General features: G+C 44.7%; 1 protein-coding gene across 8 annotated transcripts in view; it reads right to left on the reverse strand.

Annotated features, from left to right (window-relative positions):
* Positions 1 to 19,606, reverse strand: part of TCF20 (transcription factor 20) — a 471,396-nt gene that overhangs the window by 77,352 nt on the left and 374,438 nt on the right. For 6 of the 8 annotated variants that reach the window (XM_033935171.1, XM_033935172.1, XM_033935166.1 and 3 more), the window contains one exon: positions 3,952 to 4,045. In XM_033935171.1, coding sequence (XP_033791062.1) covers positions 3,952 to 4,045 — 94 coding nt within the window. Of the gene's footprint in view, positions 1 to 3,951; positions 4,046 to 5,703; positions 5,745 to 19,606 lie in introns of all 8 variants that reach the window. The other 2 variants (XM_033935173.1, XM_033935174.1) reach the window with 1 other exon arrangement.

Consider the following 19,606-nt stretch of genomic DNA (forward strand, 5'->3'; position numbering starts at 1 on the left):
CTTACCTTTGCGACGCGTTACATGGACTGCCAGCTCGCCTGCCTGCAAGCACGTGTGTGCGCTGTGACGAGAAACTTGTGCGCTGCGATGTAATATTTTGTGCGCCAGCGCACGCCAGCGCAGCTTAGCGGGAACACTGCTTGATTGCAAAGTTGAATCAAATTGTCTTGTCTTTGCTGAGGCGGAGCGCCCCGAGTTGAATGGTGTTGAGCAGGGCTGCTAAGAATTGTAGAGTTCCCATATGAAAAACCTTCGAACCCTTGATGCAGAGCCTCGATGCAAAGAAGAACATCAGTGTTTAGATGAAGAACATTAAGGAAGAACATCAATGGATGAATTGTCTCGATGACTCAAGGACGATCTTCGATGCATCGATGCAGAATTTCAATGAAATGATGAAACACTCCCTCAAATAGCAACTGATGCTCTGTCAAGAGTAAGTTGGTTTTTAAAAAAAAATGATTTGAAGTAGTGGATTGATGCTTCAATGGAGAACATCAACGTGAAGATCGATGCCTGGAGGTAGAATGTCATCGAGATGGGGAGTGACGATGCCTCGCATATGATCCATGAGACGTAGCTTGATGCTCTGATGGATAGCTGACATCAGTACCTTGAGGCCTCTTAGTGCTATGCTTAGCTGTCCTGGTACCGAGGAAGTCAATGTTAGCACCGGCATGCAGAATAATTTTAACATATTACTCCCTCTGGAAGAACATACTCCCTCTGGAAGAACTCATTGAGTTTCTCTCTGAAAGTATGCACCAGTACCGATGGCTCTTTAGCCGGCACCATTGGTGCAGCGGGTTGTTTCAGAGTGGGTGTGAGACACTGCACTTCAAAACAATCTGTAACATCAAGTGGTATGAAAAGTGCCACAGGCATCAAAACGTGAGCACCTGAAAAGGTGATGCACTTCAGAAATTGAAACCTGTATCGCCCAGAAAGCCATGCATCAAATGAACTCAATGCTTAATCTGCAGGGCACTGTCCACTTCGATGCATCTGCGTTGACTTGGTAGAAACATCGGTTATAGAAAGGCATGCATCAAGTAGACTTGATGCTAATATGCCACCTATGTATACTGGATCCGGCAAGTCCCAGTCGTTGAAAGTTCAACTCCAGACCTATATGTTGAAATAAAGAGACAAAAGAAGAAAAATGGACATCAATATTATTTATCTTCTTCTAATCTATAGCTCCTGAATCAGATTCGGAGGGCGAGCCGAGTTAAGAGTAGAAACAAGACCGAAATACATCGATGATCACAGTATGAAATAAGGATAAAACTTTGCGTGAGGGCTGTTGAACTTGGAAAGAAGTTGTTTTCCAAAATTTCTTTCTACTATTCCTCTTTACTGATTTTTCTAAGAAAAGTAAAGAAGAAACTGAAATACTTGAAAAAAATTTGTTAAAAAATCTAAACGGGAAGGCAACTCGACGGAGAAACAAGAGATACGTCTTCTTCACTCTATAGAAAATGAAAAACTGACAACCTCACGAGCTGGTGTTGGGTGGGAAGGCACTCATGCATGCGTGGTGCGGGCAGTATTAAGCTTTGAATTCTTAAAGTGCCGGTCCACTTTTTTTTTTTAACTGTCCATACTGGGACTCCATGAATGACGTCACCCACATGTGAGAATATGCTGCCTGCTTATCCTAGGATAAAGCATTCTATTCAGGTTTCCTTCAGTATTTGAACAAATTGTCAATTCCTTATTGCCTCTGCCACAGAACTGTCTGGTTCATGCCAGGGTGGTTCGGAGCAGAGATGGGGTGAACCTGGGAAGGATCTGCAATTATTCAGTGCCTGCATATAACTAACATGGTATGCTGGGTTGCATAAATAGCAGTCCAACTTTGCCAGTTAGCAATGAGGGCAAGGCACTGAATATCAGTCATACTTAACAGCACCAGAAGTTATCCAAAGACCCAACTATTGAGTGGTGGTGCACAACTAAGATCCAGCAGAGAAGGGTGATGAAAATGATAAAGAGGAATGGACAACTTCATTATGAGAAAAGGCCAAAGAGGCTAGGGCTTTTCAGGTTGAAAACGAGACAGCTGAGGGAAGATATGATAAGAGGTCTATAAAATACTGAGTGGAATATAACAGGTAGATGTGAATCACTTGTTTACTCTTTACAAAAATATACGGTCTAGGTGGCTCACAATGAAGTTACTAAATTTCTTCACTCAATGTGTAATTGATCTCTGGACTTCACTGCCAAGAGATGTAGTAAAAGCAGTTAGCTTAGTAGGGTTTAAAAAAAAAAAAAAAAAAAAAGAGGTTTGGCTAATTTCCTAAAAGTCTATAAGCCATCATTAAGATGGACTTGGAAAAATCCACTGCTTATTTCTAGGATGAGCAGCATAAAATCCACTTTACTCTTTTGGGATCTTGCTAGGTATTGTGATCTGAATTGGCTACTGTTGGAAACAGGATCCTGGGCTTGATGGACCTTTGGTCTGTGCCAGAATGGTAATGCTTATGTTCCGCATCGAATATCCAAGTCTAATTTAGCCAGCAACAGTCAACATGTAAAGAAACACTAGATTCTACTGACTAAATATTGACCCCTGAGAACCTTCAGCAAGTTTTCAACCAGATCTTGATCTGTCTACTCTCCCTGTATTGCAAAAAGTTCCAGATCACCTCCCTAAGAGCCACAGGATCTCTTCCATTCTCCATTCTTCCTATATTTCAAATGTTCTTGTTTATGTGAAATGCTAGGCCTCCTCCTTTTCAATCTATAATTTTTCCATCTGAAAAGCTAATATGCCAATATTCCAGTCACAGGTGTCTCAACACACACCTCTGACATTTAAACCTACTTTTACCATTTAAGATTCCAGGTCTGATATGTTATTGCCCAATGTAACAGTAAAACATGAGGAGATGAACCCTTAAAAAAAATAAATAAATAAATAAATAAAGGGCTCTTTTTATTAAATGGAACTCTAATACACCTCCTTTATAAATGTTCCAAGGTACAAGTATTCTGGACAAATATTTGGTCCAGAATACTCTCTCTAACTCATTTAGATAACAATCTTCCCACCTCGTACAAATCCATCATTCTGCGCTCTTCAAATCCAGATTTCTTGATCCCATCAACGCATATCAAAATATTTGACACTATGATTGCTTTATCGCCATCAATTGGAAAGATAATTCTAAATTCAACTTTCTTGCATGGTGGAATCATTTGAGTATAATTAGAAAATATGAGGAAATAATAGCCATTAAACAAAATAATATTGCTAACTTTACTAAGAAATGGGCCCCCCGGATGGTTTTTGTAAAAATTCAAATTCAAATGAGAATCTCTCCTAACACCCTCACATCTGAAATGAATATTTGCAGCTTATGAGAAATTTATTTTATTCTATGTTTAAATTTTATTTCATTCTAGTTTGTTATTTTTATAATAGACATACAGTGGTACCTTGGAATCCGAACGTCCCAGAACTCGAACTTGGAATCTGAACTTTTTTTTAAATTAAATTTTGCTCTGGAATCCAAATGTACGGGAACAGCAAGCGTTGCTCAGCCCAAAGCTTCCCCTCTGACGCAGCTTCCTGTTTCCGCCTGGGAGGGAAGCTTTGGGCTGAGCACCACTTGCAGTTGCTGATCTTGCTGCCTATGCCGGTGGGGGGCCTGATCTTGCTGCCTGTTAAATTTATTGGAAAATCTGAGTTTGTGTGACCAAGGAACGGATTAATCCAGTTTCTATTATTTTCAATGGGAAACATTGTCTTTTAACTTTAAAGTTTTTAACTTGAATGGGGTTCTGGAACAGATTAAATTTGGATTCCAAGGTACCACTGTAGTTCTTATTAAGTTGTAATAATGTGTGTGTTTATTGTTAATATTGTATTGTATGCATTGGAAGTGTATATTTGAAAATAATAAATATATTTTAAAAATAAATTAAAATTTCTCTTACCTGCCTCCATGGCACAGGGGTAATGGTATCGAAAGGAGCAGCCTTTGTTATAGCAGCCAAGGGTGGCTCCAGTCTCCTGGCAGTGGGAACATTTCTGGAAGAGAAAAAGCAAAAGAAGCATTATTAATGTAGTCAAGCGTCACTGTCCCTACCACTTTCCCAGCATTCAAGATGAGGCAGTGCACTCAGCCTTCTCAAAAAAGTGCTCAATGGTCAATGTTTAGTGTCATTACACTTACATTCCAGTCAGCCCCTAATGCTGACTGCTCATTCTATTCAACATAAAAAAATTATAAAAATTTTAGCCTTAGTTGTGGCTTTCACTTAATAAAGACATCAGGAAAACAAAATGTCTTGCTTGTTAACAGGTGTTCTCTGCAGAAAGTAGGATTAACCAGAGAATCAAGTGGGTGATATCATCTCATGGCACTGGGACAGAACAATACTCACAGAGCCCAGAATTATTTTAATGTTCTGAGTATGCAGAGCCTTTCTCACATGCAGCAGTCTCTTAAGTTTGATTAAAGCTCAGAACTCTCTCTTGAAGAGAAGGACGGGTTCATGTACCTGATTAATTCTGCTGTCTTTGGAACACCTGTTACAGGGTAAGCCATTTTGCTTTTCTTTGTGGAACAAGACTGATTCAGTCACACAAGGTAACTCTCACATACTATGTTCCCATGTTGCTCTGATTGAGGGCTGGTCCAGGTAGTAGCATACAGTAAAAATATAGAGCAATTTCAAGACAGCTACCGTAGTGGAAGTGAGTTTTGATCTGATGAGGTTTAGCCAGAGGAAGAGCATCTTGATTATAACAGAACTGAATACAGGACACTAGCCAATTTGCTAACATATGCTTTGCTACATGAATATTAAATCAGAGGATGACAAAAGCTGTGTAGACATTGCCCTTTTTGTGTAGCACGTAAGAGTCTAGAATGTGGCAGATATTTACAAGGCGTATTACAAGGCTTAGAATAGGAAGTAAGCAAACTATTTCCTTGCTTAATGTGAGAGCGTGACTACCTTTTCTCAAAAGTTAGGAAAGCGCCCATAAGACCACCTTATGACAAACGTGTGTGCACTTCACATGTATGAGAAAGGTGGGCGTGTGAAGTAGAAAATACAATATTCAAGTCCCCTGGGATTGTCAGCGTTTGGATGCAAAGATCCCCCACCCCATGAACTGAAGACAATGAGATATGGATAAGCTATTTTGAAGTATGTAGGAGTCAAAAAGAAACTAATTTAACAGTACTTGAAGGTATAAACCAAATCACCCAACAAGGCTGCATTTTGCCTCCTAATAGTGCACATCAGGGATGTCTGATATTGTTAAAATACGATATTAGTAAAATGCTAATGTACATACAGGTACCATATTAAAATATATAGGTAAACAGAAAATCAGAACTTAAACCATGTGTGTAAAAGTTAGTATAAAAATCAAATATTATAATTCATAAAAACAATTTAGAAGACAGATAAACACTAACCCACATAAAATAAAAACAACTACAAAACACAAAGGCACTAGACCAGGGGTGGGCAACGAGGGCCGCAATCTAGTCGGGTTTTCAGGATTTCCCCAATGAGATCTGTTTGAATGCACTGCCTCCATTGTATGCAACTGGATCTCATGCATATTCATTGGGGAAATCCTGAAAACCCGACTGGATTGTGGCCCTCGTTGCCCACCTCTGCACTAGACTGAAGACAGTTCATTCAAATGGCTTTTAAAAACATACATACCCAGAAAGGCGTGTTTCATTGGTTCTACCAAACTGGATAAACTAAAAATGGAGAAATTATATCTTACTAGATAATTTTCTTTCTTTAGTCAGCAACATTATTCTGTACAAATGGGTGTTATCTCTTCCTACCAGCAGGTGGAGGTGGAGGAGTGTGTGGCGCAGTGGTTGGATCTACAGCCTCAGCACCCTGGGGTTGTGGGTTCAAACCCCGCGCTGCTCCTTGTGACCCTGGGCAAGTCACTTAATCCTCCATAGCCTCAGGTACGTTAGATAGATTGTGAGCCCACCGGGACAGAGAGGGAAAATGCTTGAGTACCTGATTGTAAAAACCGCTTAGATAACCTTGATAGGCGGTATATAAAATCCTAATAAAACTTAAAAACTTGAAACTTGAGGTAGAGAAAACTGAATTCTGCCAGTGATATCATCAGCATAAGCAAAGTGCTTCCTGGAACAATCCAGTATGCATCTGCCCAAACAGGAAAAAATCCTTTTGTAATGCACCCATTCCCCATCAATCACTGCAGCTTCAACAATAATCAAGTGAGCAAAACAGCACAGAGTATCACTTATTACCCTGCATTTACCAGGATATAGCCATATCATAGGAAACACTGTTTGGCTGCCAATCACAAAATGATCTTTTTTTTTTTAAGCAAAGAAAAGGAAGCACAGAACACACCCAGAACACAGGGCTGAGGTCTTCTAAGGGTGGGTTTGCAGAACGGTGATGCTGACTAGAGAATGACATGGGGAAACATTTATCCCTGTCACCACCCTGCCCCCCACGACCACTGTCCCCGCAGCATCCATATAAGCCTCAGTACTGCAATATTAGCTTATTTCTTCCTTATAAATCAAAGTTCTGGCTGATGAACTAGAGAAAGAGATGTTCAGCTAGCAGGGCTTTGTTTATAAATTTTTATCAACACAACTAATATACTACTTTATCCTAAAGCAAAAAAAAAAAAAAAAGAAAAGAAATATAATATAATTTTTTTTTCTACCTTTGTTGGCTGGTTTCTGCTTTCCTCATCTTCTCCTCATTCAATTCCCTCCATCCACTGTCTGCCTTCTCTCTGCGTCTTCCAATTGCTCTGTTACTGTGCCTCTTCCTTCCATCTCTTCCCTCCACACCTCCCCCCAATTGGTCTGGCACCCATCTTCTTCCCTCCACTCCCCCCCATAGTCTGGCATCTCTGTATTCTTCCCTTCCAGCATCTACTTCCCACTCTCTCTTCCCCATTTCCCTTCAGTGTCTTCTCCCCACTCTCTCTTCTCCATTTCCTTTCAGCATCTGTTCCTCTCCACCCCCCTTCAGCACCTGTTCCTTTCCACTCTCTTCAGCACCCCTCGCGCGGTCCAAGTATCTCCCTCCCTCTTACCTTCGTGGCGTGTTTTAACATTACAGAGTAAATTGTTCAAGCTGCCGGAGCCTGCCTGAAGTCACATGCGTTTGCAGGCAGAAGATTCTCCTCTGATACAACATCCGGTTGTATCAGAGGGGAAGCTTTCGCCCATGGACGTATGCGACATCAGGCAGGCTCCGGCGGCTTGAACAAATTACTCTGTAAAGTTAAAATGCGCCACGAAGGTAAGGGGGAGCGAGTCTTTCCTTAACTGCGGAGACAAGGCCATTCACTGCTCCAAGGGATGGTGGATGGCCTTGTCCCCGTATCCGCAGTGAGCACTTCCCCCCCACCGTTTTGGCGGGTTACCTGCGGCTACCTGCAGCTAGCCGCAGGTAACAGTCACCGTATCATTCTCTAATGCTGACTGAAGAAAATTATCCAATAAGACAATCTCTCCTTTCTTAGCATTAGCTTCATCATGCTGCACAAATGGGATGTACTGAAGCAGTCTACTGGGCAGGGGAAGAGGAGAACCCCCAAATGATGGCTCTGCCAAAGTCCAAATGGGCTCTGGCAGTGCATAGCAAAGGAATGGAGTAGTGATCAAAGTTGCCGCACCCTGCTCAAAGCCTGAGCTGTAGTAGAGTGGGCAATTAACCCTTGAATCACTGGATGATTCTTGCTGATGTAGGTGGACTCAATAGCTGTCTTGATCCATCTCACAATGGAGGCCTAGCAACTGTCTGGCCCTTATAAGGGTCATGGAAAGCACAAGAGGTGGACAGACATGAAATTAATTTGTCTGCCTCAGGTACCAGAGCAGTGTCCTCCAGAAATCTAGCTTATGGAGCTTCTGATCCCCAGGAGCAGAACTTTCCATCAAAAAGTACAGACTCCTCATCAACGTGGAATGGAGACACTACTTTCAGCAGAAAGGAGGGAACCATACACATGTACCCCAAGACTTCCTAGAGGCCCTCCTGAAGTGCAACAGCCCTTGCTGGAGCAGACCTCAACCCCTGAGCAATAGAAGAGAATCTTCCACCAGGATACCCTGGAGAACTGCATACCATGATGTGAGACTAGCCCAATGTCTTTGGCAGGACCAGATGAGGATGACACATAATCCTGCACAAGAGACAGACTTTCAGAGGCCATGGAGGGAAGACAGAGGAGCTCCTCCAATGGCCATGGTTGAACTAGGGTGTCCAATTTCAAGAAAGGCTAGATCCTTCCGCTGACTGAAGAGCTGAACTGTGGAAGGCCCCTAAAATGACTATTGCCCCAGCTCCTACCCTCCTAAATCCAGGAGGGAACATCTGAAAACATTCCCCTATACCAGTGGTCTCAAACTCAAACCCTTTGCAGGACCACATTTTGGATTTGTAGGTACTTGGAAGGCCTCAGAAAAAAACAGTTAATGTCTTAAGAAACAGTTTTATTTTACTTTTGTGATTATGATAAACATACCGAGGGCCTCAAAATAGTGGCCACGGGCCACGAGTTTGAGACCACTGCCCTATACCTTGTCCTGGCCCACAATGTGGATCACTGAAAGGGTTTGCAGATCGGTTTCTGCCCACAGATGGACATACTTGCCTCTAGGGCCACTGTCTGCTGGCATTATCCTGCTTGTTTAGGTACACCATCACTGTGACAGTGTCCAACATCACTTTGATCACTTTCCTCTCAAGGAGCGAACAAAATTCCCCCCGAGCTAGTGGACTGCCCAGGATTCCAGGCAATTTATGAACCAGGATGCCCCCTGGTCCAGATAGTGAGCTCCCCAACTGAGGACATTTGCATCCATGGTGACCAGAACCTATTTTAGAAGATCCAAAGGAACACCGATCAGCAGGTGAGTCAGACTGTCTCACCAGGCTAAACTGAGCCTCAGCATGGGTGGCAGAGAACAATGAAAGTCCTGCAAGGTCAATGTCCATTGGGACAACGGAGCCAACTGAAGAAAGCATATAGCAACCCTCGCCCAAGGCACCATCTTCCAGCACAGCAGCCATGGGGGCCAAGAGTAATTCCAAACTGTGGGCTCCAGGAGATCGCATACAACAGGTGCAACTGCTCTGCCTGCTCCTCCAGAAAAAAGCCACCCTCTGGTTGTGTTATAGACCATAAGATACTCAGGGACTAAGAAAGGGCCAGATGGCACTCAGACCGGCTCACTTCAGAGCCCACTGAAGAAGGCACATACCAGCCCTCACCCAAGGTGCCACCCTCCAGAATAGCAGTCGTGGAGGTCAAGAGCTGCAAGTAAACGTAAACCATGAGTTCCAACAGATCACACAACAGGTGCAATTGCTCTGCCCACTCCTCTAGAAGAAAATCAAATCCCCAGGTACTGAAATCAGATACCCAGGTACTGAAAAAAGGCCAGATGGCTCTCAAGACCGGTTCACTTTCGAACCCAGTAATTCCAGGAAGGAAATGGCCTGTGAGGTAGCCAAACTGGCCTCCAAAGCTGAGTTGGCCTGAATCAGACAGTCATCCAGGCAGGAATGAACCTGACCATCCTAGTGCTGGACATGCGCAACCACCATCCCCATAACTTTGGAAAAACATGCAGAGCGCCGTAGCCAGGTCAAAATGCTACCTCAACACACAAAAGTGTAGATATCTCTTATGATGATCTGCAGTGGGGAAGTGGAGGTAGCTCTTCATGAGGTTCAGTGAAATTAAAAGAACTTCCCCAGCCACACTGAAGCGATAACCTAACAAAGCGTTTCCATCCAGAAATGCTTGTTGAGTCACAGACAAGCAGCTACCCCCTTAAGGTCCTGAGGTTAAAGGACCATGAAATAGATGGAGTATCTGTTCTGGCTGTGATTAGCTGGTGTTACAGGTTTCATCACACAGAAGCTGAAGGGTAAAAGTGACAGCCTGACACTTTAAAGCCAAGCAACTGGGAAAGGTCATAAATGTGTCTGGACCCGGATGAATGACGTACCCTCTCTCAACTGTCTCCAGAACCCACTGATCTTAGGTGATGCAGACACACGCGCTGCAGAAGAGATAGCCTACCTCTGACCAGAAATCATGGGAATCTCAGCACACCCTCACTGGGCAGGCTGAGCAGCTATGGTTCTGCTAGAAGGACCTGAGGGCCCAACTTACATGGTGCCTCAAAAAGACCCCTGCTTGAAGGAAATACTTTGCTCCTGGACCTGAAATGGCCTGTCACTTTGAGGCAGAAGATCGCTTTGCACCTTTGCTGCAGCTCAAGAAGATGGAGAGACATGCCTTCCCTATATCTTCACTAATTTCTCAAAGTTATCACCAAAGAGCATGTTCTGTATCCTAAAAGGCAGCTGACTCAAAAGCACCCAGTGGCAAAGCCACAACCCAAGGCAACCCCCAAAGCCAGAGTGGGAAATCCAGATGGATCAGATCGTACAGAACACTCACCCAAAAAGGTCATCCCGGTTCCAGGCAAGAATTCTCTAGGGACCTCAGCATAAGCTGGAACCAATGCAGCATGGAGCCACAAATACTAGCCTGAATGCTGGGGCCTGCACCAAAAATGCCAGGCAGAGCTGCTGCCTCACAATCTTTTGATGGAGCTCCCTAACGGCTGAGCCTCCTTGGACCCATATAGGGGGTTGTCCTTGTGACCACCATAACCACGAACCACGTAACCTTGTCCAAGAGACAAGACAGATCCTCATTACAAAAGCTGGGACTGCTCATGTACGTACTGCCTCCTGACAGGGAGGGTCCTCGGAACTGGAGTTCATGGTGGACTGGGAACCTGAGAGGACCTCTGGAATCATCCTTTTTTCGAGGAGTCCCATTTGGGGTCTCTCAGCACCTTAGAATGGGTCTGGTCATTCTGGAGCTTCCAGGTTCTTCAGAGGAGGAGGGCTAAGATTAGGTTCCAAGAGAGAATCCATGCAGGACCTACTTAACCATCTGAGTCAAGCTGTAGAGCTAAAAATCCACCGAGCACCTAAGGATCCCAACTAGGAGCTAAGCCAGGGATAGAAGCACCGATTAGCATTGCCAACCACCTGCTGAGGGTAGAGAAAAATACTGGTTTGTTTCAGGAAACACCTCTGCTATGCTGGTGATGTCACTGTCAGCATTCAGTTCTCTACCTCCACCTGCTAGTAGAAAGGGATTGGAAGATTAGGTTTCTACCTTCAATAATTTTCTTTCTGTTAGCTCCTGTAGGATTCCATACGCTAGCTCAATCCCTTGCAATCTGGGAGTTGCAGAAATACAACACTTTTCTGAGCACATGCTCCTCCCCCTTAGACTGAGAGCTAGAAACATATTCAGTTGAATCCCAAAGCCAAGTAACATACCTGAACAAATCCATGACAAGGGGAGGGTACAGGGAAAGCTCCCCATCAACATAAACAAGTTTTGAACAGGTCTGCTCTGCAAAACATGAACAAGCAATAAACAGGCACAAGGGCAACTCAGAAGGGCAACTCAGAAAAACATTGAAGAACAATGTAGAACTAACCTGCTGTGTGCAATGAGCAACTGTATGAATCAGCCTTCAGTCAAGCACAGAAGTAGAAACTCCTCACAGGTTCCATCAACTGGCTGGAAAGTCATCAAGCCTGCAAGGAGAATAATCAAGGCAGAAAGAAGCAGACTATTCCAAACAACTGAGTGTACACAGAGAGGGCGGGCTGTATGGAATCCAGAACCTGCAGAAAGTAGATTATCAGAGGTAGAAATTTAATCTTCCATTCTGTTACGTCCCTTCTGGATTGCATACGCTAGGACTCAGAGCTGCCCAATTCCAGCCCTCGAGATCAACTGGCAGGCCAGGTTTTCAGGATATCCACAATGAATATGCATGAGATAGATTTGCCTGCACTGCCTTCTTGGTATGTAAATCTCTCTCATGCATGTTCATTCTGGATATCCTGAAAACCTGGCCTGCCAGTAGATCTCGAGGACCAGAATTGGGCAGCCTTGTGCTAGGTGATGTATCAAAGCAATGGTAGCAGCTAGGAAGGGACAGAAGAGCCTGCCCTCAATATAAAGGTCCTAAAAACAGCAGCCAAACGAGCCACCACATCTACTCAGTAAAATTGGGTAAAAGACCAATTAGCCGCCTTGCAAATTACATCAGGATGAATCATGCGAGACTCTACCCATACATCAGGATGAATCATGCGAGACTCTACCCATGACGCAACCACACTTCTAGTCGAGTGAGCTTTAAGCAAAATTAGCGGCTGCTTGTCGAGGGCGATAAAAGTTGCAGAAATAGCCATTCAAATCCATCAAGTGATCGAGGACTTGGACACCTGCCGACTACGGCAAGGTGCAGCAGTCAGGACAAAAAGGCAATCAGACAGCCAGAAATCATTTGAGGAGTGTGTGGCGCGGTGGTTGAAGCTACAGCCTCAGCACCCTGGGGTTGTGGGTTCAAATCCCGCACTGCTCCTTGTGACCCTGGGCAAGTCACTTAATCCTCCATAGCCCCAGGCACGTTAGATAGATTGTGAGCCCACCGGGACAGACAGGGAAAATGCTTGAGTACCTGATTGTAAAACCGCTTAGATAACCTTGATAGGCGGTATATAAAATCCTAATAAAACTTGAAACTTGATTTGTCCTCTCCAAACAGTGGAGTAAGACTCTCTTGACATCCAACTTGCGGAAGACTGATCTTTCGCTCTGAACCTGTGGAATGAGACGCAGACAAATGAACCTCCTGGTTGATATGGAAGGCCAATACCACTTTCGGTAGAAACGGAGGTACAGTACAGAGGACAACTCCTGCGTCCGTAGTATGGAAAAAAATTTCATTACAGGAAAGAGCCAGAAGCTCCGAAATACGCCGTGCTGAGACAATGGCAACAAAAAGACAGTCTTGATCATGAGATCCAGAAGAGAAGCATCCTTCAGTGGGTCAAAAAGGGCAACCCCAAGGCCCTGCAGAATGATGTTAAGATTCCACAAAGGGAAAGGAAGATGCAAGGGAGATCGCAAACGAAGAGCCCCTCTCATAAACCTGGTCACATCTGGATGAGCAGTAAGTGAACTAGTTCCTCTGTAGGCTCTATAGCAGGAAAGGCCTGCAACCTGAACTCTTAAGGGAGACCACTGCTAAACCTTTGTGTAGGCCTGCCTGAAGAAAAAGCCAGGACCACCATAATGGGAGTCCTCTCAGGCTCCACCGGATCCTTAGTACACCACTGTTGGAAAGCCTGCCAGGCTTTGGCATAAGAAGCTTTAGTACAGGGCTTCTTCGAATGTCAATTGAAATAACATCTTAATAACCATGCTTCATCAAGGCTGAGTGCTCAAGAGCCATGCCGTAAGACCAAGGCACTGTGGGTTCTCCATGGGCACCAGTCCCTGACTGAGAAGGTAGCGATGAAGAGAGAGCTGGAGAATCTCGTTCTACTGAAGTCGGATGAGATCTGCATACCACAAGTGACAAGACCAATCTGGAGCTACTAGAATCACAAAGTTGGGATGCGTGACTATCCAGCGGATTACCCGACCGAGCAGAGGCCACAGAAGGAACACATACAGAAGCCTGTGAGCTGACCAGGGCTGAACCAAGGCATCCAGCCCTAGGCTTCCAGGCTGTGCCCATTGACTGTAAAAGTGCCTGGTCTGCATTTTCTGCTGAAGCCATCAAATTCATCTGGGGCTGACCCCAGCGCTGTACGATCAGACAAAATGCCTTCTGTGAGAAGGACCATTCTCCCTGGTCCAGGACCTGGCAGCTGAGGAGGTCTGCCTGAACATTATTGACTTCAGCCACACAAGCCGCCAAAAGAGACAGTAGATATGCTTCTGCCCAGAGAAACAGCATGTGAACCTCCTGGCCCAAGGGAGCATTTCTTGTGCTCCCATGACAATGTACGTACACCACAGCTGTGGCATTATGAGAGAATACTCACACCGCATTTCCTTCCAGAAGGGGCTGGAGAGCGAGTAATGCCAGCTGAATTGCCCAGAGCTCCAGATGATTGATCAACTAATGTTTCTGATGAGAAGTCCAGAGCCCCTAAATGTATTGGTCCCTGCAGTGAGCACCCCAACCCTACAGGCTGGCATCTGTCATAAGAGTCATCCATTCCAAAATCTGAAGAAGCCTGCCCTGGCGGAGAGCCTTCCCCTGAAGCCACCAGCTCAAGCTGCTGTGAGCTGGCTCCGTCCAGGGGCGTGGCATCTGAAGGGGAATGATGCTGCGGAGACCACCGAGGAGAGACTCCTGTAAAGGGCGCATATGCGCTCTGGCCCAGGGGACCACCTCCAAGGAGGCTGCCATTGACCCCAGAACCTGCAGATAAAGCCAGGCTGTGGGAGCCGAACAGTCTAGGAGATTTATGATCTACTGCTGAAGTTTCTGTCTGTCTGCCTCATGAAAAAGCACACAAACTATCCTTCCCCTCTTTAAAAGGCATATCCCATGCAGGAAAATTAGGGACTTCCCTCTTCTTCAGGATCACCGAACTCTGGAACAGCTTTACTACCCCGCTTCGGAGCCTGACCTCCCTCCAACTCTTCTGAAAATATTTGAAAACTTGGCTTTTCTCTAAAATGCAATGACCCCTCCCTCATCGATATACGAAGTCCCTCTAAACTTCTCTTTCTAAGTCCTTTTATTTTTCATTGTAGTTCCTTTCTATACCAACTCCTGTAAACCGTGCCGAGCTCTACTTCTGTGGAGATGATGCGGTATACAAACTTAAGGTTTAGTTTAGTTTAGAAGAGAAGGCCCAGATACTCCAGGAACTGGGAGGGCATCAAAAGGCTCTTCTTGAAGTTGACAATCCAACCCAATGCCTGCTGCAGAGACACAACCTACTCCACCATACTGTCGCACTCCAGAGCAACCAGTCCTCCAAGAAAGACTGGAACTGGACCCCCCTGTCAGTGAAGAAAAGCTGCCACAACTACCATCACCTCGGTTAAAGTGCGGAGCACCATTGCGAGGCCAAAGGGCAGAGCTGTGAACTGGAAATGCTGTTGCAGAACATAGAAAAGCAAACACAACAAAGGTAACCAATTGGTGTTCAGTCTCTTTTATTGTAGTGGACTCTGATCTACAAAACTTCTGTTTGGTCTGTTGCCCTTCCTGCAGGTGCACATGGAAGAGGTAAAGAGAAGAGTTCACCAGAGTCACTCCTGACCTTTTTACACCCTCTTTCTTCTGATGATTTATTGTTGAGACTTTGGGCATCATCAGTAATATCTGTTATGGATGTGATACGTGTATATTTGTTGGATATTTGCGTAGGTCTATTAAATCTATTTCTAGATGGAATTCTGTTCTTATGAATAGATCTAGGTCTTGCCCATGGGTATATATTCCCCTTCTTATAATCATCATTATCTCTTTGCATTTTTATATTCTTCTTTTTCTTAATATCTGCCCTGATTACCTTCCTGTCTTAATATTAAAACACTATTCTCTAACTTGTCATTTCTTTTTTTGGAAGTCATTTCTTTTTTTGGAAGTCATTTCTTTTTTTGGAAGTCTCAATAATTAAAATCATTAAGTCAAGTGAGCATTTATTGAATATTGAACACCAATTGGTTACCTTTGTTGTTGTGTTTGCTGGTCACTTGTGTAAAGGCAGTTCTGCAGAACATAGAAATGCAGAAACCTGCGATGCTCTGGGTAGATTGGAATATGGAGGTATGCCTCTGTGAGATCCATGGACGCCAGAAACTCTCCTGGAGAGACAGCAACCATGACTGTGCACACCGTTGCCATGTGGAAATGAGGAAACTGCAAGAAGCAGTTGACCGACTTTAGATCTAGAATGTGTCTCCAATCCTCGGAGCCTTTCTTTAGCATGATGAAGTAGAAGGAGTATCTGCCTAAGCCCAATTCGTGTTCTGGAACGGGTCTATCACTCTGATGTCTAAGAGACGTTGCAGAGTAGCACAGACCCAGAACTCCTTTTCCGGCCTACCTGCCAGAGAGTCCAGAAACAAATCCAGAAGCAGCCAAAAGAAGTCTATTTTGTGCCCCTCCCAAATGATGTCCAGCATCCAGTGATCCGATGAAATGCAAGTCCACTCCTGATAAAACTGAGAAAGTCGGCTTCTGATATGAGGAAACCCCGCCTGACCCCCGGCGTCATTGAGGCTTTTTAGGCACAGCCGCTGCACAGAAACCTGAGGCCTTAGGACACCTGGAATTGAAACTGTTGAAACAAAGGTGGTAGCCCTGGGAATATCTCTGGGAAGGAATATCTGGGAATATCTCCGGGAGGAAGAACCTGCGGATCCCAGACGAAACCTGTGGGAGGAACGAAAAATACTACGGTCCCCTCCCGACATTCAGCGAAACTTGTTCACAAGGAGAGATTTAGGGCGGCGCTTTGCAACACTGGTCATGAGGTCATCCAGACCTTTACCAAAAGGAAGCTGGCCCTTGAAAGGAAGTCTGCTTAGAGTGGTCTTTGAGGAAGCATCCCCAGCCCAATGACGGGTCGAGTCCAGTGCGCAGACACTGCGGAAGTAGAGATCTTACTAAGAACTTGAATAAGATCATAAAGGGCAACCATCACATAATCTACATCATCCATCACCAGTGGAGGACAGGCATGCATCTTCACAAAGGACGAACTGCGCAGTCTTTGATGACAGGCTCTTGCCGTAAAGGAAGTGGCGGCCGGCGACGGTTTGGAATCCCAGAGACGCCACTTCAAAAAGCTTTTTCAACACAATGGCAACCCTGCAATCATGAGAATCCTTAAGCATCACACCCCTATCACTAGGGAGGGCTGTGCTCCTGATAACCTGTGCCATGGCGGAATCTACCTTAGGCCATTCAAAAACTTGCTGAAAAGCAGGAGCCAGAGGATAGACACAGCTTTAGAAGGTCGGAAAGAGCTTTTTGGGGTATCCCATTAATTAAACCAAGAAACTGGGAATAGGATGGAAAACGGGAAGGCAGCATTCAAAAACTTGCTGAAAAGCAGGAGCCAGAGGATAGACACAGCTTTAGAAGGTCGGAAAGAGCTTTTTGGGGTATCCCATTAATTAAACCAAGAAACTGGGAATAGTATGGAAAACAGGAAGGCAGCATATTATATGGAGAACCTAACTGGAGCTCTGTAAGAACATCAGCACTAAAAAGGTAGACAGAACCATGCTTAAAAACTGTAGACAGGAGGGTCAGCAACCAAGTCCAGACAGAGACAGAAGAGGCATAATACCCAAGGCAGCACCCAAGTCCAGATAGAGACAGAAGAGGCATAATACCTGCATGTCAACTACTGCAATCGAGGTTTGCCACCGCCAGATGAGAGGGCTCCTGAATGGGAAGCTCCGCCACTGGTGCAACAGGACGAAAAAGACCCGATGTGCCCGCCAGCTGTGTCAAACGAGCAGGGTCTGAAGAATACGCCTTCCAGAGAAGCTGAATAAAATGAGGGGAAAAGGCACACCCCGCAACCATGGCACGGTTCTGTTGAGGCACACACGCCGTGCCAAAAGAATCCCCAGACTCGGAACACAGGCATTTTGTACCAAACTTCAGAATGGCCTCCAGGCGAGATTTTTTCTGAATTCACGGAACCAGGCCGGTTCCCCAGCCCTAGAATATTCGGAGGATGTGAAGTACGAAGCTCCCATCCACTCCCCCAGCATGCTATGTCACGCGGTACATGGTTGCTGATCCGACGCAATCAATGTCCACATTCAACAGATTAGGAACTGGTGAGTCCATCCCAAATTATTTTATCAAATCAAGGAGTTCTGAGGCAGAAATAAAACTTTGAAAAAAAGACAGTTTAAATCCAAGATGGTCGCTACCAGCAAATGCACACCAAAAACGGCAAATATAAACAAACCCCAAAATAAAAAATAGCAATTTGGAGTCTTGGGAAGTGGGGGACCTGAACCCTACCCTCAGAAACTGTGAAAAATGATTTTTAAATCATGTAACAAGCCACCTCCGAAGTTCCCACAGGAAATAATGAAGGTTTACTCACAGTTCGGCAGTGACTTACCAGTCACCAATTTTAACATAAGTAGAAAGGAGGAAAAGGATTTTCTGCCTCAGAAACAGCTCCAAATGGACCAGCTTGAAGATATTCGGACTGCCAGTCAGTCAGATACTGACTGTGACCTCTGCCCCCACAGATCCGTGCAATGTGGTCAGGGGTGGGAAAAGCAGCCTGTGCCTTGAAACCTGGGGGGGAAAGTGGTTGTTTCGCTCCGGATGCATACAGCCTGCGCTTAAATCCCATGACAAGGTCAGCGGGCAAGCAAACTCCCAGGGGGAAGGGACCCCGAGTCTAACAAGAGTGGCACACAGCTGGCTGGCTCCACAGATTCACGAGAGTTTCTTTGTGAAGCAGCAGTCCAGCTCCGCAGGACTGTGTACTTTTCCTCTGACAGGGATCTCAAGGTACTGAAGCCACCGAACTAAACAAATTTTTAAGCAAAAAAATCCCACAATCACCACTGCATCTGCCAAAGACTTCTGCACAGATTGCTTGCTGAAATTTAAACCTGATATGTTTCTAACTCTTAGTCTAAGGGGGAAGAGCATGTGTACAGAAAAGTATTGGATTTCTGCAACTCCCGGATTGCGGGTTGGGATTGAACACCTAGGGCTCCTTTTACAAAGGTAAGTTAGGGCTTTAACGTGTGGAATAGCGCGTGCTGAATTGCCGCGCACGCTAGACCTTAATGCCAGCATTGAGCTGGCATTAGTTCTAGAAGCATAGCACGGGTTTAGCATGCGCTAAAAGCCTGCATGCGCTAAAAATGCTAGCACACCTTAGTAAAAGGAGCCCCTAGTGTATGGAATTCGGAAAGGATGTAACAAAGCACCAATTTGTGCAGAACAGTGATGCCAATGCTAAGAAAAATGGTTAATTTTTTCACAACCATGTACATCCACTCCCCACTTAACTACTCAACCCTTATTCTTGCTGGGTTAGGACTTAGTGATTCAGAGGTATATTTCAGTTTTTTTCGTTATGAATTCTACTGTGAAATCTAATGACTGAACTGAATAGCTTTCTTAATGGTGGCTATGTATAGTAATACCTAGCTAATGGACCATATAGTTTGCTACTGGTTAATGAACCAGAAAAAAAAGGCACATCTGGCCTTTTCATGGACCAGGGGTTCAAGAAAGTTCCCCAAAAATGTGTCAATAGATTTCTATGGAAAAAATAATTGGAGCAACCACATATTTACATGTTTGTGAAATCAAACAATTAAGATAAATTATACAAAAGACACTCTGTCCCATACACCTTACTTTCCCCAAGGCACAGAAAGAAACAGGAAAACAGGTGACATCACACCATTTCTGCAAAAACTTCACTGGCTACCAGTACAATACAGGGCTAAATTTTAAACTGTAAAGGAAATGACCAAAGTACTTGAAGAACAGATCTCCCTCTACATGCCATCAAGATCCTCCCCATAGAATATTCCTAACCACACCCTCTCAAAAGAACATCACACCACGTGATACTCGCCAGTAAGCCTTCTCTCGAGTGCCCATTCACTTCGGAATGTACTCCCTGAAAGGTTTCATTCAACACACAACTATCTCTACTTCTGGAAGCAGGTGAA

This window comes from Geotrypetes seraphini, chromosome 2 (genome assembly GCF_902459505.1).
Source record: "Geotrypetes seraphini chromosome 2, aGeoSer1.1, whole genome shotgun sequence".
NCBI lineage: Eukaryota > Metazoa > Chordata > Amphibia > Gymnophiona > Dermophiidae > Geotrypetes > Geotrypetes seraphini.